This window comes from Rhinichthys klamathensis, unplaced genomic scaffold (genome assembly GCF_029890125.1).
Source record: "Rhinichthys klamathensis goyatoka isolate OS25496 unplaced genomic scaffold, OSU_Roscu_1.1 h1tg000303l_1, whole genome shotgun sequence".
NCBI lineage: Eukaryota > Metazoa > Chordata > Actinopteri > Cypriniformes > Leuciscidae > Rhinichthys > Rhinichthys klamathensis.
Window position 1 is genome coordinate 557,876 of NW_026606822.1, and position 23,618 is coordinate 581,493.

The 23,618-nt window shown below is 37.7% G+C and overlaps 1 protein-coding gene across 1 annotated transcript; it reads right to left on the minus strand.

The window, feature by feature from the left end:
- Positions 1-1,193: 1,193 nt before the first annotated feature.
- Positions 1,194-23,397, minus strand: lrig2 (leucine-rich repeats and immunoglobulin-like domains 2). Its single transcript, XM_056270374.1, has 18 exons — positions 22,805-23,397; positions 21,932-22,006; positions 21,577-21,711; positions 20,306-20,446; positions 19,958-20,101; positions 19,209-19,352; positions 18,887-19,030; positions 17,698-17,778; positions 17,539-17,610; positions 12,857-12,925; positions 12,535-12,698; positions 12,013-12,324; positions 7,245-7,526; positions 6,701-7,144; positions 2,696-2,848; positions 2,417-2,557; positions 2,004-2,279; positions 1,194-1,850 (listed from the first exon to the last, which is right to left on the minus strand). Exons 1-18 carry the CDS (start codon positions 22,984-22,986, stop codon positions 1,663-1,665), a joined length of 3,147 nt encoding a protein of 1,048 aa, XP_056126349.1. The 5' UTR covers positions 22,987-23,397; the 3' UTR covers positions 1,194-1,662.
- Between the last annotated feature and the right edge of the window lie 221 nt (positions 23,398-23,618).

The window sequence follows — 23,618 nt, forward strand, 5'->3', positions numbered from 1 at the left end:
AATGCGTGTTCAAATCAAGATACTAAGATACCCAAATCTAGATAATTTGGTCAATTTTGAAATCCAACAATCCTGTGCATGCTTTTTAGCATAAGAATAAATTTGGACGGACTGACTGACTAAAAGCATTTATACATTTATTTTTCTCCAATTTCTAAGACATAAGAATTGTGGTCAATAAATATTCCCTATATATATCTCCAAAGCTCACTTGATCTTGAACAAATTCATTAGACGTGATGTTAGTGCCTTGAAAGTTTCCTTAAAAGGTGTCTGTAGAACAAGAGGGCGACAAGACCGATTTTAGTTTCGGACATAATCCACCTCTCTTAACACAATGTTTACAGGCTTAGAAAGTCAAAATCCAGCGGTCCTTCTAAGGCCAAAAAACCCACCTAACTGTCACAATTGTTCTTAAACATTAAATTGAGAAGATGACCTGAAAGCCTATCTGAGCTTCACAAAAAAAAAAAGGCAAGTACTCAAAAGGCAAGACGAGATTAGTTTGATCCAGCTGTAACAATTTTTTTTAAATGCAGCATGTACTGGACGGGTGAGACCGGGCAAGCTCAAAATTACGTATAGCAATACATTTGTTAACGGCACACAGGCAGATTTTAAAGGTGAAGTGTGAGATTTTCACATCACTATGGCAACCCCCAGTCTGCTATTGGTCAGACAAAATGTAGCCCCGCCTCCAAACTCACACCATTGGTGCTCAAACAAAAATATTGCAATTCCATTCAGTGCGCACCTGCAAGAATGCACATAGTGGGGTTAGACCAATCAAAGTGTTAACCCTTAAAAGTTCTGTAGCAAAAGACAAAATAGAAAGACGAAAGCATTATACGGGAAAGCAGCATAAAAAATAAAAACGAGTTTGCATATTACGATTGCATAAGGCTGTGCTGGGCAGATTGTCAAAGGTGCAATATATCCGGTCTTTCTTACTGTCTATTATAGTGCCAAAAGAAAACAGAGAGAGAAATTGAAGAATGTTTGGGTTTGTGAGAAGCACTACAAAAAAAAGGCATTATTAATGACAAATAAAGTCGTACAATAACAGTGGAAACAACAGAGTCTTCTACTCTGTTAACACATTATTGGTCATCAGTCAGTACCACTTGCAATAGGAATGAGAAATGCAGCACAGGTGATTGACCCTCTGATGTCACTCAGAGAACATCACTGCCCTATTTTGGCAGTCCAATCTTCACAGTCACTGTTCGTACAGGTTCTGTACCAGAGCAAAAGCAAGTTATAGGTGAGTCTGGGTCAAGCTTTGGCATACGCAAAAAGGCTCAACGCTCTTAAGTAGGTAGGAAAACCTAATATGGCATAATTTGTACGTCACAGGTTATGGTAGGACTAGCGGAGCTCTTGGAAATGTTACATTCAGGGCTCAAACCAGACTGGTAAATTGAGGAATCGTGAAAGCAGGACTTCTCTCTCCTGTTTCAAAGAGTTTTCCACAAAATGCACATCCAAGTGGGCTAACAAAGGAACATGGAGGGGAGGGACAGGAGAGGCAGTGTAAACATTGAAGAGAGAGGCGTTTCATTTGGCAGATAATGAGGCTTCTCAAAGGAGGTAGTGGGCTGAGGGCACTGGGAGGCGAAAGACAAGGTGGTGATGTTTGGGGAAGACAGGGCTGACTGGGGTTTATGTGGGCGCAGAGGCGCTTTCCTGTGAGTTAGTCCTGTATGAGCCTTCCTCCAGTGCCCCCCTCCTCTCCTCTCGGCTGTCCCCTGTGGACACACCCATCGGGGGCTTATGTACAGTTACTGAGGCCTGGGCAAGGATGGAAGAGTTGGATTCCTCCCCATCCCAAAATGACCTGCCCGGGACATCTGAGACAAGAAAAATAGAGATTGTGAAAATAGGCACATGCCCTAGCTCAGCTCCAAACATGGAAGAATATGGTTTGCTTGGTAATAGGATATTAGACTGAAATAAGGTGCATTTTTAAATGTTCATTTATGTATGTAAGGTGTTCATCTCACCAGTGCTATAGCGCTGTGACGCCGGTAGTCGTGGTTCATGGTCAGTGAGGAACACAGAGGCGTTCTGCTGACTTATAAAACTCTCCAGTGCTGTGTCCGTGTGCTCGGTGTGCTTATCCCGCTCTTGATGGCCGCTCTGGTGTCCGTCCCGAGAGATCTGAGCCACAAGTGGGTCGTCCTCTGTCAGGTAGGCGTATGGACAGTACTCACGCGTGCGCGAGTAGATATTGGCGTTGTCGTAGCAGTCTGAGCAGATGACTAGAGGGCCAGCTCCCCCTAAAAAGAAAAACAGGAGTCAGGATGGTCGACTGGTGAGGCAAAAAGCCGACTATGTAATGGCATGAATGATGACACAAAATTCCTTTTTAAGCAAATAAATAATAAAAATGTATGAATTCAAAATGTAACGTTACCATTGGGGACATTTGCCTGTCCCTCTCTGGGTTCACTCCGGTGGAAGCTGCTACTTCCAGCAAAGAAAGAGCCCACATGACTACCCAGCATTCCATTAGCGTCTGGATCAACATCACTGCTCACTTCACCGTAACATACTCCTGTTGAAACACATCACAACATGCATCCATTATAATGACTCGTCTAGAGACTTAATGAGTTGTAAAATTTGATCGGTTTTATTTTACAGCCTTTATGAAGAAATAAACTCTTGCTAGAGGAGCAGAACATGATATTACCATCAGTGCCTTTGTGGACATAACCGTTAGCATGAGAGGGCATGAGCTGCTGGTGGCTTCCGTTCTCTGAGTTACTGTATCCCTCCTGAGGCTCTGACAGCGTACCCTGAGACGAGAGGTAACTGGGAATGTCTGCTGGTAGGTTCATCTCATCTGGAATACACAACAACAAAAATGTATACATTACACTTGTCATTTTTGTGCATAAATTTGTAAGATTGTTACAAACTGTTATAATGCCCTTTCAATAGCATGGTAGAGCTGTTGCATTTATTGTGTAAAATCCTGATTGTGAACTTTTGAGATAATATAATATACTAAATAATATTATATTCAAACAATCTGGGTAAAAAAAAATGTGAAAGACTATTAAACCTTAACCAATTTAAAGCGGATTAAAAAGACATTTATTCTTAATATTAAAATATTTACAAAACTTAAGTAAATAGTATTTATTTAAATCATATTATATTTAATGAATATAATATATTTAAATAAAGTATATTATATTTTATTAAGTGTATTATTTATGTTATTCTACCCAGTGCAATTTTTGTTAAACAATTTTTTTATAAGAAATCATGTTTATTCTTACTAACATGAACAAAATAGGCTATTAGAGGTGGGAGAAAAAATCGATACAGCATAGTATCGCGATATTTTCTGTGGCAATACTGTATCGATACACGGGCGCCAAGTATCGATCTTTTATTATTTAAATTAGCTACACATGAGAATTTAACTTTGGTAGTAGAGTAGGGGTGGAACGGTACATGTATTCGTATCGAACCGAAACGGTACGGGCGTCACAGTTCGGTGCACCAATTTGCACGGAGAATACACGGCACAAAAGAAAACCTCTTAAATAGCGATAAATTTCGCTTTATTCGCTTTTGGTGTGACTGTGAACGCAGCAATGAACAGGCTGCGATTAGGGCTTGACCCGAATATTCGAATATTCGTTCGGTGGGTTGGTATTTGATTTGAAAATGTGACATTCGAATATTCTCTTTTTTTTCTGCACATCTGGCATCCCCCTCGAAACGGTTTTCATTCGGCTTGAATATGTTTTACACTCTAAAATCTGGTGAAACATAATACTCAACATAACTTAACATAGCTACTTAATAAATATATTTGCTTCTTCTTGGACTACTAAAAGTGTTCCTGCAACGGGAGTATTCTCTGGCTAAAGCGCAGAACAGCGGAGTGTGTGGACAGTGCATGCCTGAGCTTGTATTTTGGGTTAAGCTGCGTTGCTTTGACATTGTGGAAAATAGAATAATAGAAACAAAATGTATTATCCTTTTTACCCGTTATCATCAATCTAAATTAATCTACTGCGAAATATAGGAGACTTTGAGATTTTACTGGGACGTCACAATTTCGTTTTTATTTATTTAAATTTCGTTTTTCTATATTTAAATTTCGTTTTTATTTATTTAAATTTCGTTTTCATTTATTTAAATTTCGTTTTTATTTATTTAAATTTCGTTTTTATTTTATTTTTATTTAAATTTAGTTTATTTAAATTTCGTTCTTATTTAGCCTATTTAAATTTCGTTTTTATTTTTTATTTATTTAAATTTCGTTTTTATTTAATTAGGATGAACGTTTGGATGAACGGTTCTCGAAATTATCAAAATGCAAACGGACAGACAGACATAGGGCCTGTTCACATGTCGCGTCTTTTGCGCGCTCAAGTTCGTTATTTCAAATGCTCATAATGGAATTGACCGTAGCGACGCGGTCGCGGTGCTGCGCGCTTGTTTTTCCAAGCGCGTCCGCGCCGCATCGAGATAAAAACATCTCAACTTTTCAGAATGCCGCAAGCGCTTTGATTGCTTAGCAACAACAGACTCCTCCGGAGCGCAACCGGCCTAGCGCTTTGGGAAAAGGAGAACGCAGCGCGCCTAGCGTTTTCTACGGGTTTTTAGGCGCTATGTGAATGGCTATAGAGATTCCGAAGCTTCGAATATTCGATGTTCATTACTACCGAAGCTTCGAAGCTCAAAAAATGGTATTCGGACCAGCCCTAGCTGCGATCAAGATTGCAATGCTGGAGTGTGTGTGTGTGTGTGTGTGTGTGCGAGAGAGAGAGAGGCGCGGGCGCGAATCGCGCGATCAAACAGTGTGTGTGTGTGTGTGCGCGCGCGCAAGAGAGAGAATGATCTCTCCTGAGCGATCGAACAGTGGAAACATAAAAACATACTCCGTCATTTTTTTTATACAGGACATCATTAAAACTGCAAATTGTTACTTATATTTGTGTACACTCGCAATAAAACACTACATTGTGCTTTTGTCACACTCTAAACTCTTGTCGAACTGTAACCTACAACTGTTAACAAAAGTTTTGAATGGTAGAATTATTTTATACGGAAATCAACTATTTATAATTCAGATGCGAATAAAGTTAGGGTTAACTAAAATGAAGGAAAACAAATATATTGATCTGAAATAGCAAATTAATTTTAAATTCATTCAGGTACAATTACCAAACATATCTCAAGGTCTTTTCATCTTTTTAATAATTTAATTAATAAACTAATTATATAAAACTATTGTCAGTGCACTACAAATAAACTGGTTCTATGCCTTTATTAATAAAACTTATTTAAAAAATACAAGGCTTAAGACATTTATAAAAATGCCTTAAGCATTTTTGTTTTGCTTTACACTCCATTGTACCGAAATCATACCGAACCGTGACGTCTGAACCGAGGTATGAACCGAACCGTAACTTCTGTGTACGGTTCCACCCCTATAGTAGAGTGCGTGTCTTCGTGAGTGTTCAGCGGTGCCGCGTCTTCTATCTCTTCTGTCAAAATGTGTTGTGCAAGGCAAGCATCAAGCGCTGCGGCGATAATACACACTCGCGTTTAGGAGTCGGGACGTGACGGAATATTCACTTGCACAATCGGGCCAGCAGTGCATCGTCACTGAAGTTTACCATTTGCACGTCTTTTTAAGTCTTACCAGTTTAAACATTCAAGCGATTTTAAACTAATCAGTGTTCGCGCGCTCTGAGATTATTTTCTATGCGCACATTTATAGAAAATCCACCTCAAAAACAGCTGGCCAGTAACAAATGTTATTTTTCGCGGATTGTATTGCTTTAACATGCAAAATTGTGTCAATTTCGGTCTTCGTGAGTATACTCTAAACATAGTCGGTTTTGTCTTTAATAAGCATAAAACGCATGTGACAGTATAATGAACACAGTATCCGTACACTAACTCTTAAAGTGACGGCAGCCATATGTGTCTGTCATTAATTTTGTTGTCAAAAAAACAACAAAAGATAGCTTTAAGTTAAAGGAATCAGGATTAATAGCCTATGTATTTAATTTAGTCAGGACTAAAATACTACCCAGTGTTACTATCTGGGTAGTATACAGTGTTGTATATCCATTTGATTACATTATTCAGTTTCTGTATTTATCAATACTAGTGTTAGACCTATTCAAAAACTTTTCTCTTTATTCGTTATTATTTGTATCTTTATTCTATTGTATTTATTTGTGCTACTTTTTTCAATTTAATTAAACAATTTAAATCAAGATTCCTTGTGTTGTGTAAATTCTTAACAATATTACCCCCATTGTAAAAATTGCAATGAGCGCAAACATTTAGGCGATATAAATGTAATAATTTTGTTTGGAAAAAATGCAAAAATTGAAGTTGAAAAAAGGTAATAAATTGCAATATATTGCAGAATATCGCAATATGTTTAAAATCGAAATAATATCGTATCGTGGTGCCTCTGGTGATTCCCAGCCCTATAGACTATCAAATTGTTAATTTAATTATCTCTGCTAATAATTAGCCAACCAAAATTTCATAATCACAGAAGCCCTACTAGGCATTATTTTTTTATTAATTTTGTCTATCAACTGGACATTACATAACATCTTCAAAAACAAAAATGAGAATAATTTTATATTGTTTATACTATTTTCAGTTTTAAATGTTTAAACTGATACGTGCAGAGCTGTCCACTGACCTGTATTTGTTATGCTGTAGTCTTCACTTTTTCTCCTCATGTGGTAAATGACGATGACCCACACAAGCGAGGTGCCAACAACACAGCAAACGACCACCATCACAACAATGCCAACCGTTGTCCATCCATCCTGACCGTATACGCTGGTCACCGGGTCACAGTTGGCCGAGGGCAAGACGCTGAGGTAGATATGACCGCGCTCTGTGCCCAGCGTGTTGGACATAATACATGTGTATTTCCCTGCATCAGCAGGACCAGCATCAACGATTATGAGGAGCTGATTGGCTGCGGCGAAGAAGTGACGTTCTGTCAGTATTAACGGGGCGTCGTCTTTGGTCCAGTTGAGGCGGGGGGTGGGGCTACCACGAGCTATGCACTGGAGGACAGCAGTCTCACCTCGGGCAACATTACGGTCCTCTAGAGGGCGCTGAAAGGATGGGGTTTCTGTCAAAAAGACCAGATTTTAATTATTAAATACATGATTATCAAATATAAATAAGTCAGAAGAAAACTTTTGGCATTAGATCATTGTAAAATACAATACCTAGCACAGTAAGAGTGGCATTGGCCGACAGGCTGCCCGCCTCGTTTTTGGCCGTGCAGCTATAGACGCCCATATCCTCCGCCTTTACATTAGCAATGAAAAAAGTGTCATCGTCTGGCATGACATGCATCCTTCTTTCACGGGCAGCAGGGAAATTGATACCGCCATCTTTTTGCCATGCGATCTGGGGTGTCGGGTGTCCCTCTGCAGCACACTCCAACCTAGCGACCGTACCGGTGCGGATGGTCAGATCCATGGGTGTCTTCAGGAAGGTGGGGAGCTCTGGGAAAAGCCATTAGTAAGTTATTTTCACTGCTTTACACAGGTTAGTCCAGAAAGTCATACAAATATCTGGACTATTCTCATAAAATTGGACTACAACAACAACATTTTGTAACAAAAAAAGCACCATGGTATTACCATGATTTCTTACAACAGTAATAATTGTAGTAATTTTTCTTTAAAAGTAAGATAGAGTACAACTTAAATATGGTATATAAATATGGTACCATCTTATACCACTAATACTCTTATGTAAGGAAACTGCCAAAATAAAAGCAAGTGTAATACTAACATAAATATTACAAATTTTGAAATCAATCTATGAAATAGAACAGCAAATTCTGCCACATTTTGCCATTCGAAATATGGAGTAAATATGATTATCATTAAGGGCAATTACTATTATTTATTACTTAGTACTTCATTATTATTACTACCGCTATTGCCATTATTATTTATTAACCATTCGTCAAGTGGTCAAGTCAAGTCAAATATATTTATATAAGTGGACTGTGTTTAAAAAATGTGAATATTTTAATACTTAAATATATAATTTAATGTAGGGCTGGGCGATATGGCCAAAAACATTTATCACGATATTTTTTTTTATATCAGTCGATATCGATAATTATCACGATAAATGTCAAATCTTTATTTCTTTCAAGTTTAAAGGCAGATTTTTGCTCCCAAGTGATAGTAGTATCCAGAGCGTTTTGGTTTTAAAAATCTGAGGTAGAACATTCAAACATTTGTCATTTTTCCTTAACAAAATAAATATCTGAAAATAAAAATATTTCTTCAGCACAGTTTGCAGTGCAGGCTGCAATATTCAAATAACATGTTTTGTCTCGAAATGCATATTTGACAGTGAGTTGACAGTAAATCTACATCCTAACTCAAGCTAATGCTACTATGTTAAATTTATGTTCATTAACAAAAACAGTAACATCTGTTTTTTTTTGTTTTTTTAAGGACCACATTTTTATTTGGTAAAATGTAATATTCTGACTGTTTGAGTTTTATTAAAATTAACCATTGGTCATCCAGTATCATGCATTTAGATCATGATAACCACAGATAAAACCAGGCCTAGCCTATAGCACCTCACTATCATGGCAAAATGTCATTTTATTGTTTCTATGGTATTTGTATGAAAAACAGTAGCCTAACAGTTCAATACATTATTAAATACTGTAATTATATTCCATTAGTCATTTAATACATTGTCTACATTAATAATATTATACAATTCAATATGTATATCCCACATTTCATGGTGCAGTTAATATTACTAGGCTAACGTTACAGTAAATCCATGGTAGGCTAAATGGATTCAGTATCAATTCAGATTCTGACTGTTTCGCTGCGCAGTGTTTCTCCTGTTTGTCAGCGGTGTTTCATCTGCCTTTAAACTGATTTAAACTGGACATTTGTGTTCTTCGCTGAACTTAAGCGCTTCTCACTGGATCTCGTGAGCGAGACGATCAGAGTAAACGCGTCTGCTCTAGTGAGCTCGCGCTGCCAATTGGACTTTGAGCCGAACGGATAAACGGTCCATGTGGCGCGCGGTTCAAATGAGTTTCGTTCCGCTTTTGGCGCATACACATTATCGAACATTTATCGACCTCTTGATATCATTTTATCGAGAAAAATTATATCGCGATAGTTATCGTTATCGTTTTATCGCCCAGCCCTAATTTAATGTTATAATTAAACTAAGTATATTATTCTATTTTTATAAAGAATTGTATTATTTATATTACTCTACCTTGTGCAATATTTATTAAAGCCTTAAAATAATATTATGTACGGAAATTTATGTAAGCAAATATAACACTAACAATAAATAACTAATATTATCATAATTTTCAACTTCTGAAATGCAACGAGAATTCATATTTTGAATAAACAAGAAAGACAAGAAAGCCAATCAAAACCATAAATAGAACTGTTTGTTAAAGTGTTTACTTTGAGAATAATGTTTCTGTTATTGGCATTCTATTATTAGGTTACAAATCCAATCCACTCTTCTTCCATTAGCATCATGAACTGACATAAACAGAATAATTACATTGCTGAGGTCGGCATCCCAGAGGGCTGCTATGTTTGTTCAACGGACATGGAAAATTAAAAATGGACAGAGCTCCGAAAACAACCATGGAGAAATGAGGGGAAATAAGGGGAGGGGAAAAAACAATGCCAAACAGCTTATCAAAGCATTTGGAAAGATCATAGTGCTTTAGCAATACGCCAATAAAGACTACTTAAACCGTATCACATTTAAAACGGACCAAAAGAAGACATTTATTCTAAATATTAAAATATTTACAAAATTTAAGTAAATAGTATTTATTTAAAGGGGTGGTTGATTATGATCTCACTTTTCTAACTTTAGTTAAGTGTGTAATGTTGCTGTTTTCGCATAAACAACATCTGCAAAGTTACAATGCTCAAAGTTCAAAGCAAAGGGAGATATTTTCTTTAAAAGAAATTGCTTTTTAAACACTCTGGGCTTCTTCGGTCAAAAATGACCGAAACAGTATACGTTTTGAAATGTTTAATTTTTTTGCTTCATCGGAGGGGGATGAAACTTGGTGACTTTTGTTGTATTACCTATGTGAACACACAAAAAAATCAAGGAGATGATTCGGATATGTTAAAGGGTCGTAAAAAAAATAGTCACACTTAGCTTCCTTTCGGTCAAAAATGACCGACAGGAAATTAATGGGAAATACGAAAAAATAGGAAAACTCAGAGAAACTTTTGGTGGTACAAACTACAGATCAGCCACTGTGCAGAAAAAAAGTGTACAGCAATGAAGGGGTGACACTCTAAAACATCAAGAGTGCAAATAAGACACCTCCCCCCCACACACACACACCCACGCACACAAACACACACACACACACAGAGAAATGAATAGGAAAGACTGTAACAGCAAATGTTGAGAAAATGCTAAATAAAATCAAAAATTAAAATAAAGTACAAAAGATAGGCTACTCTTTCTCGCTCAAATGCACACACACACACCTCATCATGTCTAAAACAACAATATGAATCAAAAAGCCTTTCTATGTATTTATATAGGAAGCCTACAGGCGGTTACGGACATTACACACATTTATACATTTTTACTTATCTAAAAAAAAATAAAAAAAGTAGTCTTTTAGCATATCTAAATATATATCTAAATAAAAAAAAACGAATAAGAGAGAGAAATCATGTCTAAAACAATAGGAATCAAAAAGCATTTCTATGTATTTACATAGGAAGCTATGGGCAGCCTACAGGCGGTTACGGACATTACACACTTTAAAACATTTTTAAAGCCACTGGATGGCGGTATTCTCACTTTTTTTGCCTGCTGCCAGCATTATATTTTAATGTGCCACATTGAGTTTTTTTATTTATTTATTTTTATATAATAATAATAATAAATAAATAAAAACTTTCTAATGGAAAAAATAGCTCGTAAAAATTATATAAATAATGCAAAGTATCATAAAAATCTTTAAAAATTCTAAATAATAATAAGAAAATATTATTGAACAAAAATATATTTGAATGGTTTTCCTGGGGGGAAAAAAAGTTACATTTTAAGGCTTCGGTCTTTTTTGACCGAAAGGAAGCCAAGTGTAACCCCTAAACAAAGAAGCCCAGAGGGTTAAGGACTACAGCAAATGGCTGGTAGGGACTACACGACATTCCTCCCAGGTTAGTGACATCACCAACCCCAATATTTACATAAACCCCCGAAACACGATTTATAGATTTTCAAGACAGAATGTGCTAATCAATGACTAGAAGATAACTACACATAAGCTACCTAAATTAATCAACTAACCATTCACAAATGTTGTCTACGTGTCACTTCTTCTTGAGTCTCTCCATCTTTTTGACTCCGGTTTGAACATAAAAGGCTAAAAGTTTGTGAAATTTTCAGTGCATGTCTGTGTGAGTTAATCAAAGCGGCTAAGGACAAGAGCTCTTGAAGCTCCGCCCCCTGTTCTAGAATCAGCAGCTCATTTGCATTTAAAGGGACAGACACAAAACGAGGCGTTTTTGCTCACCCTGAAAAAGTGACAACTTTAACATGCTATATAAAAATATCTGTGGGGTATTTTGAGCTAAAACTTCACATACACACTCTGGGGGACATCAGAGATTTATTTTACATCTTGTGAAAAGGGCATTGTACCACCCCTTTAAATTATATTTAAATTCTATAATATTTAATTAATGTAATATATTTAATTAATGTAATATATTTAAATAAACATTAAGCACGTCCCGCTCTTTATATTCTCATTCATGCATTTCATCTCTCTGAAGTGTTAATAGTGCTATATATTTACATACCACAATATAGAAAAATCTCTAACAATAGACATTTTATACCGCGGTAACAATATATATAGTCATACAGACCAGCCCTACTCTAGACCCGTAGGAATATTGTAACAATCAATTTCCATGAGGCACTAACCATTAACAGTGAGCTTGGCCACAGTGGAGTAGTTGGAGCCAAAATGGTTTGAGACCACACACTGGTACTGGCCCTCGTCGGTGAAATTGACGTTGAGCAGGTGGAGTACGGTGGTGTAGAGAAGGAGCTGATCCTGGTACCGAGCGTAGTTCTGCACCTGAGCTTCATACAGCACCTCTCCGTCTTTGCGCCAGGCGGTGCTCATGGGAGAGTCGCTGCTGCTGAACGCAGAGCAGTTCAGAGTGATGTTGGTCCCGCGTAAGGCCACAACGGTCTTGGGGTGAGCGCTGATCTGGGGTTTAGGGAAGTCATCTGCAAGTGAGACCAAAATAAAGAGATCTTAATCCAAGATATAGCTAATACTTTTTATATCTAAAGTTTTACTTCTTAATCATAAAATTACTTTTATTTAAATGGCACAAGACACACCACAGTAGCCAAAAAGGTCAAAGACATTTCATTAGAGTGCTGTGAAAAGTGTTTTTGTAAGAGAACGCATGAGGTAAATGTCAGGTCACTCACTGCAGACAAACTCCTCCGGTTTAACAACAAGCACACTAGATCCTGCCAGGGATGCGGGATGAGCGCAGATGGCGGTGCAGGATTGCTGGAAGTGGCTGTCATTCAACCACTGGCCCAACCACTGCAGCTGACAGTCACACAGGAGACTGCTGGTGTTCAAATCACTGAGGAAGACCACGATACATGCATGATTGAGAATACAGGTGAAAAACATCATACTAACATACAGACAAAAATGCAACAAAAATATATTATGTAAAATGCATAGACACCGAACATACGTGAAATACATACAGTCTGTAGAAAAAAAACAATCACTTACAGTGTTTTAAGTTTTAAATGAGTGAAAGCGTCAGGATGAATAGACATGATGCCATTCTTACTCAGGTCCCTGTAGAACAAATTCAAAAAGATTATTCATATGGGAACAGTACAAAAGAGGAGGTCTTTGTGTTGTGTTGAATAATAGAAAGGATTAGATTATATTGGACTTTACTGCTGTCATTGTCTTTACATTGCAACGGCACAAATGCAAATAGGAACAATATAACAGCATTACCTTATAAATCTAAAATCCATAACCTAGAATCTTTAACAACCAATAGACATAATCAGATATATTGGTGAATGAAATGTTATTAGCCAAATTCAGATTAAAAAAATGTTATGGGGTCAGAGTGTAAAAGGGTTTAAAATGTTATACTTTTTTTTTTTTTTATTAAGTTTTGATGCTCAATTTCAATTGAATCAAGTAAAAGTATAGCTTTATGGAACCATGGCAGCCTATTTCTGCCTAAGAGTTAAAAAGGGCTTTTTACCTCACAATTGACCGTTCGCAAAAGCCACGCCCCCTAGTTATTGTTACTACGCCCGTCAAACAAATGGTCAAACACGACCAGCGCGACAGATTGCCATGACGGGAAGAGGTATACCCGTGCGTGTCAGTGACCCTTTTTTGGAGCAATACCTCCGCGATATCCTCCAGATCGGGACACAAGGGGTTACAGTATGCAGTGGAGGGATATATTCAAAATATAAAATTACGCAATGAAGGAGACACGACTACTATCGACTCGAGGCGAATGCCGGTCTCAAGCTAAATCTGAGAAACCCCATGACCTGTAACGTTACCTCAAATGCAACCAGCACAGCCTTGAAGAAGATTTTATAAGCTGGTTCAGTGGCTAATGCTTGGAGTTAGAAATATATAACTCGCGCTGCATATTTAGTAATTTTGCCTCAGATACAGGATTAACAAATTCGCTTTAACAAGCAGGTTGTTCATTACCACGGCAACCGCTTGCGTGTCATGCGATTTTCGTGTTTAAAAAGTAACTATACATAAGAGACGGAAAGATGCAGATAACCATACATTATTTAAGGTTATTTCTATTCGTTACGATATTGATATATGAACTGATGTTGTCAAGTAAGCTTCATGCTTTCCCCGTTGCGAGCGTGCACTCCTCTAAACTGTAAGTTAGTCTACGGGTGCTACATTGCTAGTGACTGCTGCTCATTTCCCCCCGAGAATATCATGTTAACAACAACCCTTTAGAAAACGTAATTCCTTTGTGGATCCTCTTGATCTGCTTTCTCCATGTTTCTTTGACTAATCTCAGTGTCTCAGTCTCACGCACGCTGCACGCGAGTTAACCATGTTCGACACATTTAACTGGGAGTGGGGCCGTCCACACTGTTTTATCCATTGTAGGCACCGCTCACGTTGTGTTTTCGGCTTTGGAAACGGAAAGAACAACTCCTCCAGACAATCTCTCGGGGTACCTATTGTCCGATTTACAAACGCTGTGGGCGCACCGCTTCACCATCTTGCTTGGAGTCAATGCTTGACGGACCTGCTCCCATAGTAATGGTTGCTATGATGTGTGATTGGACAATGGCCGTTTTGTGGGAGGGGCTTGCGAACGGTCAATTGCAACTGTATTGCTTATAACTGTGACTTTGAAATATCACAGTTTAAATTTAAAGTCTGCATGACATGAAAATTATATTTGTTACAGAGTTTCCACTAGAAAAAAATGGTGCCGGTCAAAGTGACCGGCAGAGGTTTCGTTTACGGACATTTTGATGATATGCCCGTCAAATATCGCCTCTTAATTAGTCAAGTTGAGGAAAACTGGAGGCAGGCTATGTAACTTAAAAAATGACATAATCAGGCCGTATAGAATGCAACGTGTTATTATTAGCCTAACTTTCAAATAGACGGAAAAAAACATGAAAGTCCGATTGGCGTCAATCAACACCAATTGTTTTTTACTATGGTTTCACACACATTCACTTTTTGAAACATTAGGCACGGATGTACCTAATACAAATAAATAAAACATCTCCAGTTAACTAGCAGATCGTTCATTTAGTTCGCTATTAAATAAGAGATCTAGCACTAAAATCAGTTGTTTTTGAAATCAAGCTGAGCGCTCGTGTCCGCTGCTATCAGTTGCAAGGACGACGCGCTGCGCGAATTGCGCAATCTTCACTCGGACGCGCGTTTCAATCTATCGCCGTTGCGGACAGGCGAATAGAGCAGGCAGCACATACAATTTATACAAGACGAAATAAACTTTAAAGAAAGGCTTTACAAAACTTAATAAGTGGTCAAAATCTGACCCATTCCAAATGTTTTCCGATATATTCCGGTCATCTTATGATCCTATCTTACTCATCTCATGCGGTTCTCTTTTCATATAGGCTAATCAACATAGATGAAATAAAAAAAAGAATAACATTATATTATTTATAAATATGAAACGTATGTTTAAGTTTTTTAACTTATAATAAGCGTCACACCGCTCCGCTTTGCTCACATGCTCTGGTGTGTAGCCTAATGCATGTGTGCGTGCATGTGGTGGAGAGGGGTGCGATTTTCGAATAATAATCAACCCAGCGATCTTCGAATATTATTTTTGCTTGAAAATTTCGTTTTGTATAAATTGTATCTTAATTTTAATCAATGTTTCATCAACAAATTTGCCTGGATTAGTAAATAAGAATCAAATATAGTGGACAATATACCGTATTTTCCGCACTATACGGCGCACCGGATTATAAGGCGCAACTTCAATGAATGACCTATTTTAGAACATTTTTCATATGTAGGGCGCACCGGATTATAAGGCGCATAAGATACTGCAGTCAAACGTTTGACTGGGTTTGCGTTATGCATCCACTAGATGTCAACAAATGTCAACAAAACAGTCAGATAAAGTCAAACTTTATTAAGCGTTCTGACAACTCCTTTCACTCCCATGGTAACGTTCAAACGTTAAAGGAAAACTCCGGTCAATTTTAACATTGAGCTCATTTTTTGTAAATTTGGAGTGCTGTCAGTACAGATAACAACGACAAAAACCGGTGTTGCCTACACCGTGTTATCCTCTTTTTAAAATTTGCACCCTGTTGACTTAAACGGGAAAAGTTTTAAACCTGCTTTTAGCCTCTTAACAACCTTAATGTGTCATTACAAGTGCACAGCCATGTGAGTGAACACGGTGAATCTGACTGCAGTAAATGTGAAAGATATGAATAAAAATGATGTTTATTCAGCCAGCTCACATACCCGTATTTTCTTCCTGTTTTCGGTCGAAGTCCACAGTAGGCGAATGTCGAGTGCGCGCGCGTGCGATCATTGGTAATTAAGCAACAGTGGAGACTCAGCCTGTCAGCTGTCAGCCGATGACGGTGCTGTGTGGTGTGCTGAGAATATCAGCTCAAATGGATAGTTCATCCGAATCAGATGTTGAACACACGGAGGAGGTTTGATCGCGCGCGCGCGAACTCGACAATCAACTACTGTGGACTTCGGCCGAAAACAGGAAGTAAATACGGGTATGTGAGCTGGCTGAATAAAGAGATTATTCCTGTCTTCGTGAAAGCTCGGATCACAGCTGAGACTGATATATCAGCCCAGGCATCCACGATCCATTGCCAGATAGTGGCGTAAGTCGCCCAGCGCTGTCTCCTCGTCTTGGTGAACTTGTGTTCACCATCCATATATAAGGCGCTCCGCATTATAAGGCGCACTGTCGTTTTTTGAGAAAATTAAAGGCTTTTATGTGGGCCTTATAGTGCGGAAAATACGGTAATCAGGACGGAGTCGCCGGCGCGTGCACCCTTCTCTCTATAGGCGCGTTCACTACTGCGAAGATGGCGAGTCTGCATCGTCAACTTTATCAATTTATCAATAATTCAAATGTTTCATGCATAGGCCTAATCATTACTTTCGCCGGTTTTGTGTCAAGCTTTATTTCAGGTGTTGCGTGATATCTCTGCGCCCAAGTATCAGTGCTTCGCCTGTGCTTCCAAAAATGCATTTGCCCACCTATCTATATGTAGGGGAGACCGTGAATAACTCCAATTTTTTTAAAACGGTGGAGTGTTCCTTTAAGGCTAGCCTGCCTGGGCCTGGCCACATCTGAAACATCTCACTCAATCGTTCGTTGTTTAGGTCTATATTACAGCCGTTTTAGGCGTGCGCTTTATTTGAAATGCAGCATGCAATGTTGTTTATTAACTTTCAAACGGTAGAGGCTGTTCCTTTATAACATAGCCAAAAGTCGGTGTATTTTTACTTTATACATTTTAGGCTTATTCTCAAATAAATTCAGATTGTGTTAGGGGGGCGGGATTATTACGCGATTTTAATCGGACAATTTGACTGGAGAGATTTAATTTTGTCGGACATTTTATTTCTTCCCCGGCCAATGTCCGGTAATTACCGGACAACGGAAACCCTGATTTGTTATATTAAATGCATGCATTATATCTTTGTGTGAACAATTCATCTGTGAATACGTTTCATTTAAAAAAAAATGTTTTGACCCTTTAATGTTTTTTTTAAATGTCAAAAATGGACCTCCCAGTGAAAATAAGACTTCTTTCTGGTGACATATGCAGAACAATATCTGGAATGATTTCTATATTACTGCATCTAGTAACAGAAGACATGACGTTCCCAAAATACTAAGGGCCAAAAGAGAGACTCACAAATGCTCCAGCTCCATCAGACCCTCGAATGCTTTCTTAGTGATGGTCCTGATTTTATTATTCTGTAAAACTCTGGAAAACACAGACACATGCTCATGTCAAACCACACTTCACATCTCAGAGTCAGATCAAACTGTTCATATTCACTAACAAACTTACAGTGAGTTCAGCCTCTTCAAGCCCACAAACATGCCAATGAAGTCCTCAATGGCGAGGGATATCTCGTTATTACGGATGTCCCTGGCATGAAAAAAAAAAGAAGAAAAAAAAAAAAACAGAGAACCATTAGAAAGTTAGCAAACTTCCACCTGCTGCTGAGTAGAATATTTTCTGTAACCTAAAATGTCAGAGCTGCTTTCTTTAGGAGATTGTACTTCTATATACAGATAATTATGGTTCTACGGCTCTAGGGAAGCTCAGAATCATTGTATGCTTATCAAGTATAATAGGGGGTTTTGTACGGACTGGCTGGTATGTGGGAGAATTGTGAGATAATCTTCACGCACTACTGGCTGTAAAAAGCTGTCATCGCTTTATAATTGTGCCAAAGGGACGAGGCTGAGGATACAAGAGGTGGGCAGGTTTGAATGCGCTGAAACGCAGAAACTAAACTAAAAGGACTTATATAGGGCTTAAACTAAATGGATAGACTATATTGTTTGCAATTATGGGCTCATCTTATTTTATAGAGATATGCTACTTCCATTTTCATTCAATCTGTTGTACACATTAACACACCTGTCTACATTTGAGAGCAAATATGCGATAAATTACAGAAAAATCAGCAATCATTTCAAAATCAGTACATCATAATTTTTAAGCAAAAGGGTTTATGAACTTATTGCTGCCCCCAGTTACATTAAATTATAACTGACATAAAAAAATATATATTTATAATTTTATTGTGAAATGAAAATGAAAAATAAATGAAGACAAAAGCCAAATTTGTTAAATACCAATTGAAGTGACTAAAGTGACATTTTTGAAAATAACACATTTAACCTTTTCATTGGCATCATTCCCATTAAAGGAAACTTGCAGAACCTAAACATAGGAGCCTGATAAAAAATTTTTTTTGCTAATTTAAAAGAAAAATTTAAGACAGACTTTGAAGTCTTTAAATGTTAACTCTGTTTTGTGGCTAAAAATATAATGTCCAATTTTTTTTTTTTGTAGTGGGACAAGTAAAAATGTTAGGAGGGCCAGTACAAATCTGGACAACTTTCCTGACCAGCACAGCAGGAAAAAAAGATGAATGCTGCATGTTGTATATAAACTACAGACTTATTTAGTGTTACCGAAGACCTGTATAATGTGAGAGACAAAAGCGGGATGTGGTTTATCTTACAATGTACGGGCGTTAGTCAGGCTGCTGAACACTCCTTCCCCCAGGTGTGTGATTTGATTGTCACCCAAGTTGAGATTCTGCAAGAGACTGAGACCAGCAAACACCCAGTCCTCCAGACGACTCAAGTGATTGAAAGACAAATCCCTGGAAACCAAACACACACACACACACGCATTAATCTAGTGGCAACAATCAAATTCAACACCTCGAGAAAAAACACCCAGAAAATAACGACTGACCAAGCATTAAAAAAAAAAAAAAAATTGCATTACATTATTGCATATAGGATAAATGTTTAAGGACAGGGGCTGAAGTCACTCACAATTCTTCCAAGCGATGGCAAAACTCCCAGGCATCGGCTCGGATGAGTCCGATATTGTTCTGATTGACCCGCAGAATCCTTAGCATGTGCAGTCCATACAGCCAGCCCTTATTCAGCTCCGTCAAATTATTATACTCCAACTCTCTGGAAAAGGACACATCATGTGGAACAGAAACTTAATAATAATTTAGCTAAATTAAACAACAAAAAAGAATCAACCCCTCCACTTTAAGTTGATGTATGGTTTAAAATAAAAATACTACTAAAACCAAGTCTCATTTAAATATATAGGGGTGGGCGATAGGGTAAAAATATCATATCACAATATTAATTAATCACAATTCTTTTTCATGTTGGTTTTAAAGACTATTTTGCATTCGAACTGTTTACAAGATATAAATGAATGTTTATGTAAACGTGTGTATTTGACAGTTTATGCGCAAAAAGATGTGAAAGAGAACTTAGTTCAGTACTAAGTATATATAAATTATATATATATATACACAAACACAGACTTTTTAGCAATATTTTAAGCATTTTAATTATTTATAAAGTCATTAATTGCTCTAAAATGGCTTAAAGGGTGTGTTTTTTCCCCCCAGAGGAACAACCACTTAAAATGATTGCCAAGTTGTTTAGTGTGTAGGTAGTAAATTATAGTTAAGATGTCTATAAAACAAATTTAAACGCTTACAAATATAGTAATAATTAAAAATAAATAATGTAAAACCCTGATTGCATTGACTCACAGCTCCTCCATGTTTTCCAAACCAAAGAGAGCTCCATCCATCAGCTTTGTGATGCCGTTACGCTGCATCTTCAACGATTTAAGAGCCTTCAGTTCTTTAAAAATAAGACTTTCCACCACACGGATCCTGTTGCGCCTTAACTCTCTGAAAAAAATGACGAAAACATAGAGAGGCACATTATAATAAGAACGTCTAAACCATGGCGCTAACAATCAGAGAGAGACAAGAAGACAAGGAAAAAACTCCCCACTTGATAATATCAGTTGCATTTAGCAAGCAGTAATTCTGTCAGATACAATCTAATTGAGCACTGCAATAACATCCAATTAATTAGCCATGAACACTCACAAGACTTGGAGCTGAGACAGGGTGAAGACTTTATCAGGCAGCAGAGAGAGTCTGTTCTGGTTTATCTTCAACACCAGAAGGGAGCTGATGTTTCCAAAACAGCCAGGCTCTAAGGAACTTATCTTGTTTTTGCTCAGGTTGCTGTTGTGATGGAGAAAGGAAACAGACAGTTATCCATAAACCTCAAAAGGAATCAGAAACTCCAAGAAAAACAAATTATTTAATGACAAAGTAAATATCAAAGCAACAACTGACGACATATAAAGGTTTAGTTCACCCAAAAATAAAAATGCTGTCATTAATTACTCACCCTCATGTTGTTCCAACCCTGTAAGACTTTCGTTCATCTTCTGAACACAAATTAAGATATTTTTAATGAAATCTGAGAGCTGTCTCACTCCTCCATAGGCTTCTAGGCAATTTCATTCTGCCGGCCCAGAAAAGTTAGTAAAAACATTGTTAAAATAGTCCAAGTGACTACAGTGGCTCAACCTTAAGTTTATCAAGTGACGAGAATACTTTTTGTGCGCAAAGAAAACTAAAATAATGACTTTATTCAACTATTCATTTTCTTCAGTGTGGGCACGAGAGCGCCACAACGCATGCGCAAGAACTGAGAAGATGACGCTCTCGATCATTTGATGGGAAAGTGTGAAAGGTAAGCCATTCATTTTGCAGCATTGGTAAGGCACTTTTACGTTTCCTCGTTGGATGGATTCTCACGATTCGGACATCCAGGAAATGCACACTTTAGAACCATTTTAAACACTACATCGAGACTCATCTGCGTCATCTTCTCAGTTCCCGCGCATGCATCGTGGCGCTCTCGTGAACTCACGTCAGAGGCCCACACAGAAGAAAATGAATTATAGTTATTTTTGTTGTTTTTTTGCGCACAAAAAGTATTCTCGTTGCTTATTTACTAACAATGTTTAACTAACTTTTCTGGGCCGGCAGAATGAAATTACCTTGCAGCCTATGGAGGAGTGAGACAGCTCTCAGATTTCATCAAAAATATCTTAATTTGTGTTCCGAAGATGAACGAAAGTCTTACGGGGATGAAACAACATGAGGGAGAGTAATTATTGACAGAATTTTCATTTTACGGTGAACTAACCCTTTAAGTGGTCACACTGTCCTACTGAAGTGTAGAAGATAACTTCTTTAGATAACTCTCTTTAACTACTTAGAAGTTCACTACCGTCTTACAAAAAGTGGACAATTCAGACAAGCCTGAGTACAAAAACCTGGGTAAAAAATTAAAAACTCACAGGTATTTCAGCTGCATGGGAGGGAAAGATCCAGCCTTAAGCTCAGATATAGAATTAGAGCTCAAGTCCAGACTTTCCAGAGATGAATATGGCAACAGCTGCTCTGCCATAACTTCAGAGATTCGGTTATGAACACTGAAAATAAACAACAGATGGTTATAGATGTACTATATGATCACACACTTATTGAAATGTAAAATAGTAAACAATCACTCAATCCATGTACTGTTACATTTCAGTAGCCTAGCCGTGTCTTATTTATTATCATCTTGTTTATTTTAAGCAACTGGAGCAATTTCACCAGCTATAAACTGCAGTAAAGAGTGAAAAAGGATGAACGTAGAAGTTAACTTACAGTGACAGCACAGTAATGTTGGACGAGGCATCTCCAAGAAAAGGCACCGCTGTAAGTTCGTTATGATTCATAGACCTATATTCACACAGAGTGAATTATTAAAACCTGAAAAAGCAGTCACCGAAGAAGAAAAAACTTTACAGAACAATTTAGCCCATATAAACCTGAAAACTGAGGAAAATGACTAAAGGAATAGCAAAAGGAATATCTGGTTGTATTCATATACAAAAAAAGTAATATGCCAGCAAGTGTGTAACCAAAAATATTTAAGACTGGGGGTCAAATGTCAAGTCTATAATTTGCACCCTCAGTTCAGATTTGGTAAAAAAAAATGTATGGCAAGGTAGTTAAACGCATAGGTACCTACAGTAAACCTCAAAACGTACTCTTTACACTACAGTTCTCTCTAAAATCCAGTTGAATAAAACATATAGTCTGTCATATGAAATAATAGTCAGAAAAACGTAATATTTTGAACTGGAACAACCTATTTAGACAAAACATTAAAGAAAATCTAAGTTTCCATTCGTGTTTTGTATAATTTTCATCAGTCTTTTCTGGCTTATATACTGTAGTATGATATAGTAAGAATATGGAGCTCATTCTCGCGAAGGAAACCCCCTTAATGTTATTCAGAGGCCAAAACTGAGCGGGAAAATATGCAATTTGGTCCAGATGTTGTTATTTATATACCTAAAAATAAAGATGAAATAGCTTATAAAGTAAACCAATTACAACACAAGATTTGATAAAAAGCAAATAAATACTACTATATGGAATAACTGTCAGTGGTGCGTTAGTATTGTGCACATGTGCAGCCCTGCAGGAGGATGACCATCAGGCAATGTAAACAACATCTCCTCTATTACTCACGCATGGGTGATCCAGGCTGGAGCTTCCAGAGCCGCAGAAGTCAGTCTTTTCCTATTGCAATCCAGCAGTTGAGCTGCACCTGGACCATCAGAACACGTACAGGGAGAAGGGCAAGTGTCCAGGCCCACGACACTCACTATGAGTAGGAACAGGGCCTGGGGGATGGGCCAGGCCTCCGCCATTTTGAGTTTCTTGATCACAAATGATCAATCCAAATTATGGCATCAATGAGACACAGAGATTAATCTGTGATTTAGAATATACATCTGATTTCATATAAATCCGAATTAAGCTGAAAAGCATAAAATCAATCCGGAGCCATCACTTTGCTCCCTTCGAAATTCCCTTCTTCCGCCTTACAATCTCTGCAGCTTCAAGAATTCCCAAACGGAGCGTCAAACAAGCTTCAAGATGTGGAAATGTGGCTCAGATATCCCAAAAGAGTTCATGGCCTATATTAGATTAGGACTTTGCATTTGAAGAAAATATATGATAGAACTGAAAAATCGCCTTTCCAAACATTGTTCCTCGACTTTTTTCCCAAGGAAAAACAAAAGCATCTTCTTCCGTTGACACGTGAGCCACCCCTCTGCCACGTGCTGCTGGAGGCCTCACGTCATTGGCCAGTCGACAAATCCATCAAACTTAGATTTTTTTCCACATTCTTTCTAAGTTTTTTTGTTTTAAAACAATTATTCTAGTGGTTATCCTTTCAATTTGATTGCGTCTCTATAATTATTTATTTAAAACTATGAGGTTTGCCAGATTTTCTTTAAGCTTGAACCCTACCCAGAACTTCAACTTCCCATCTGTA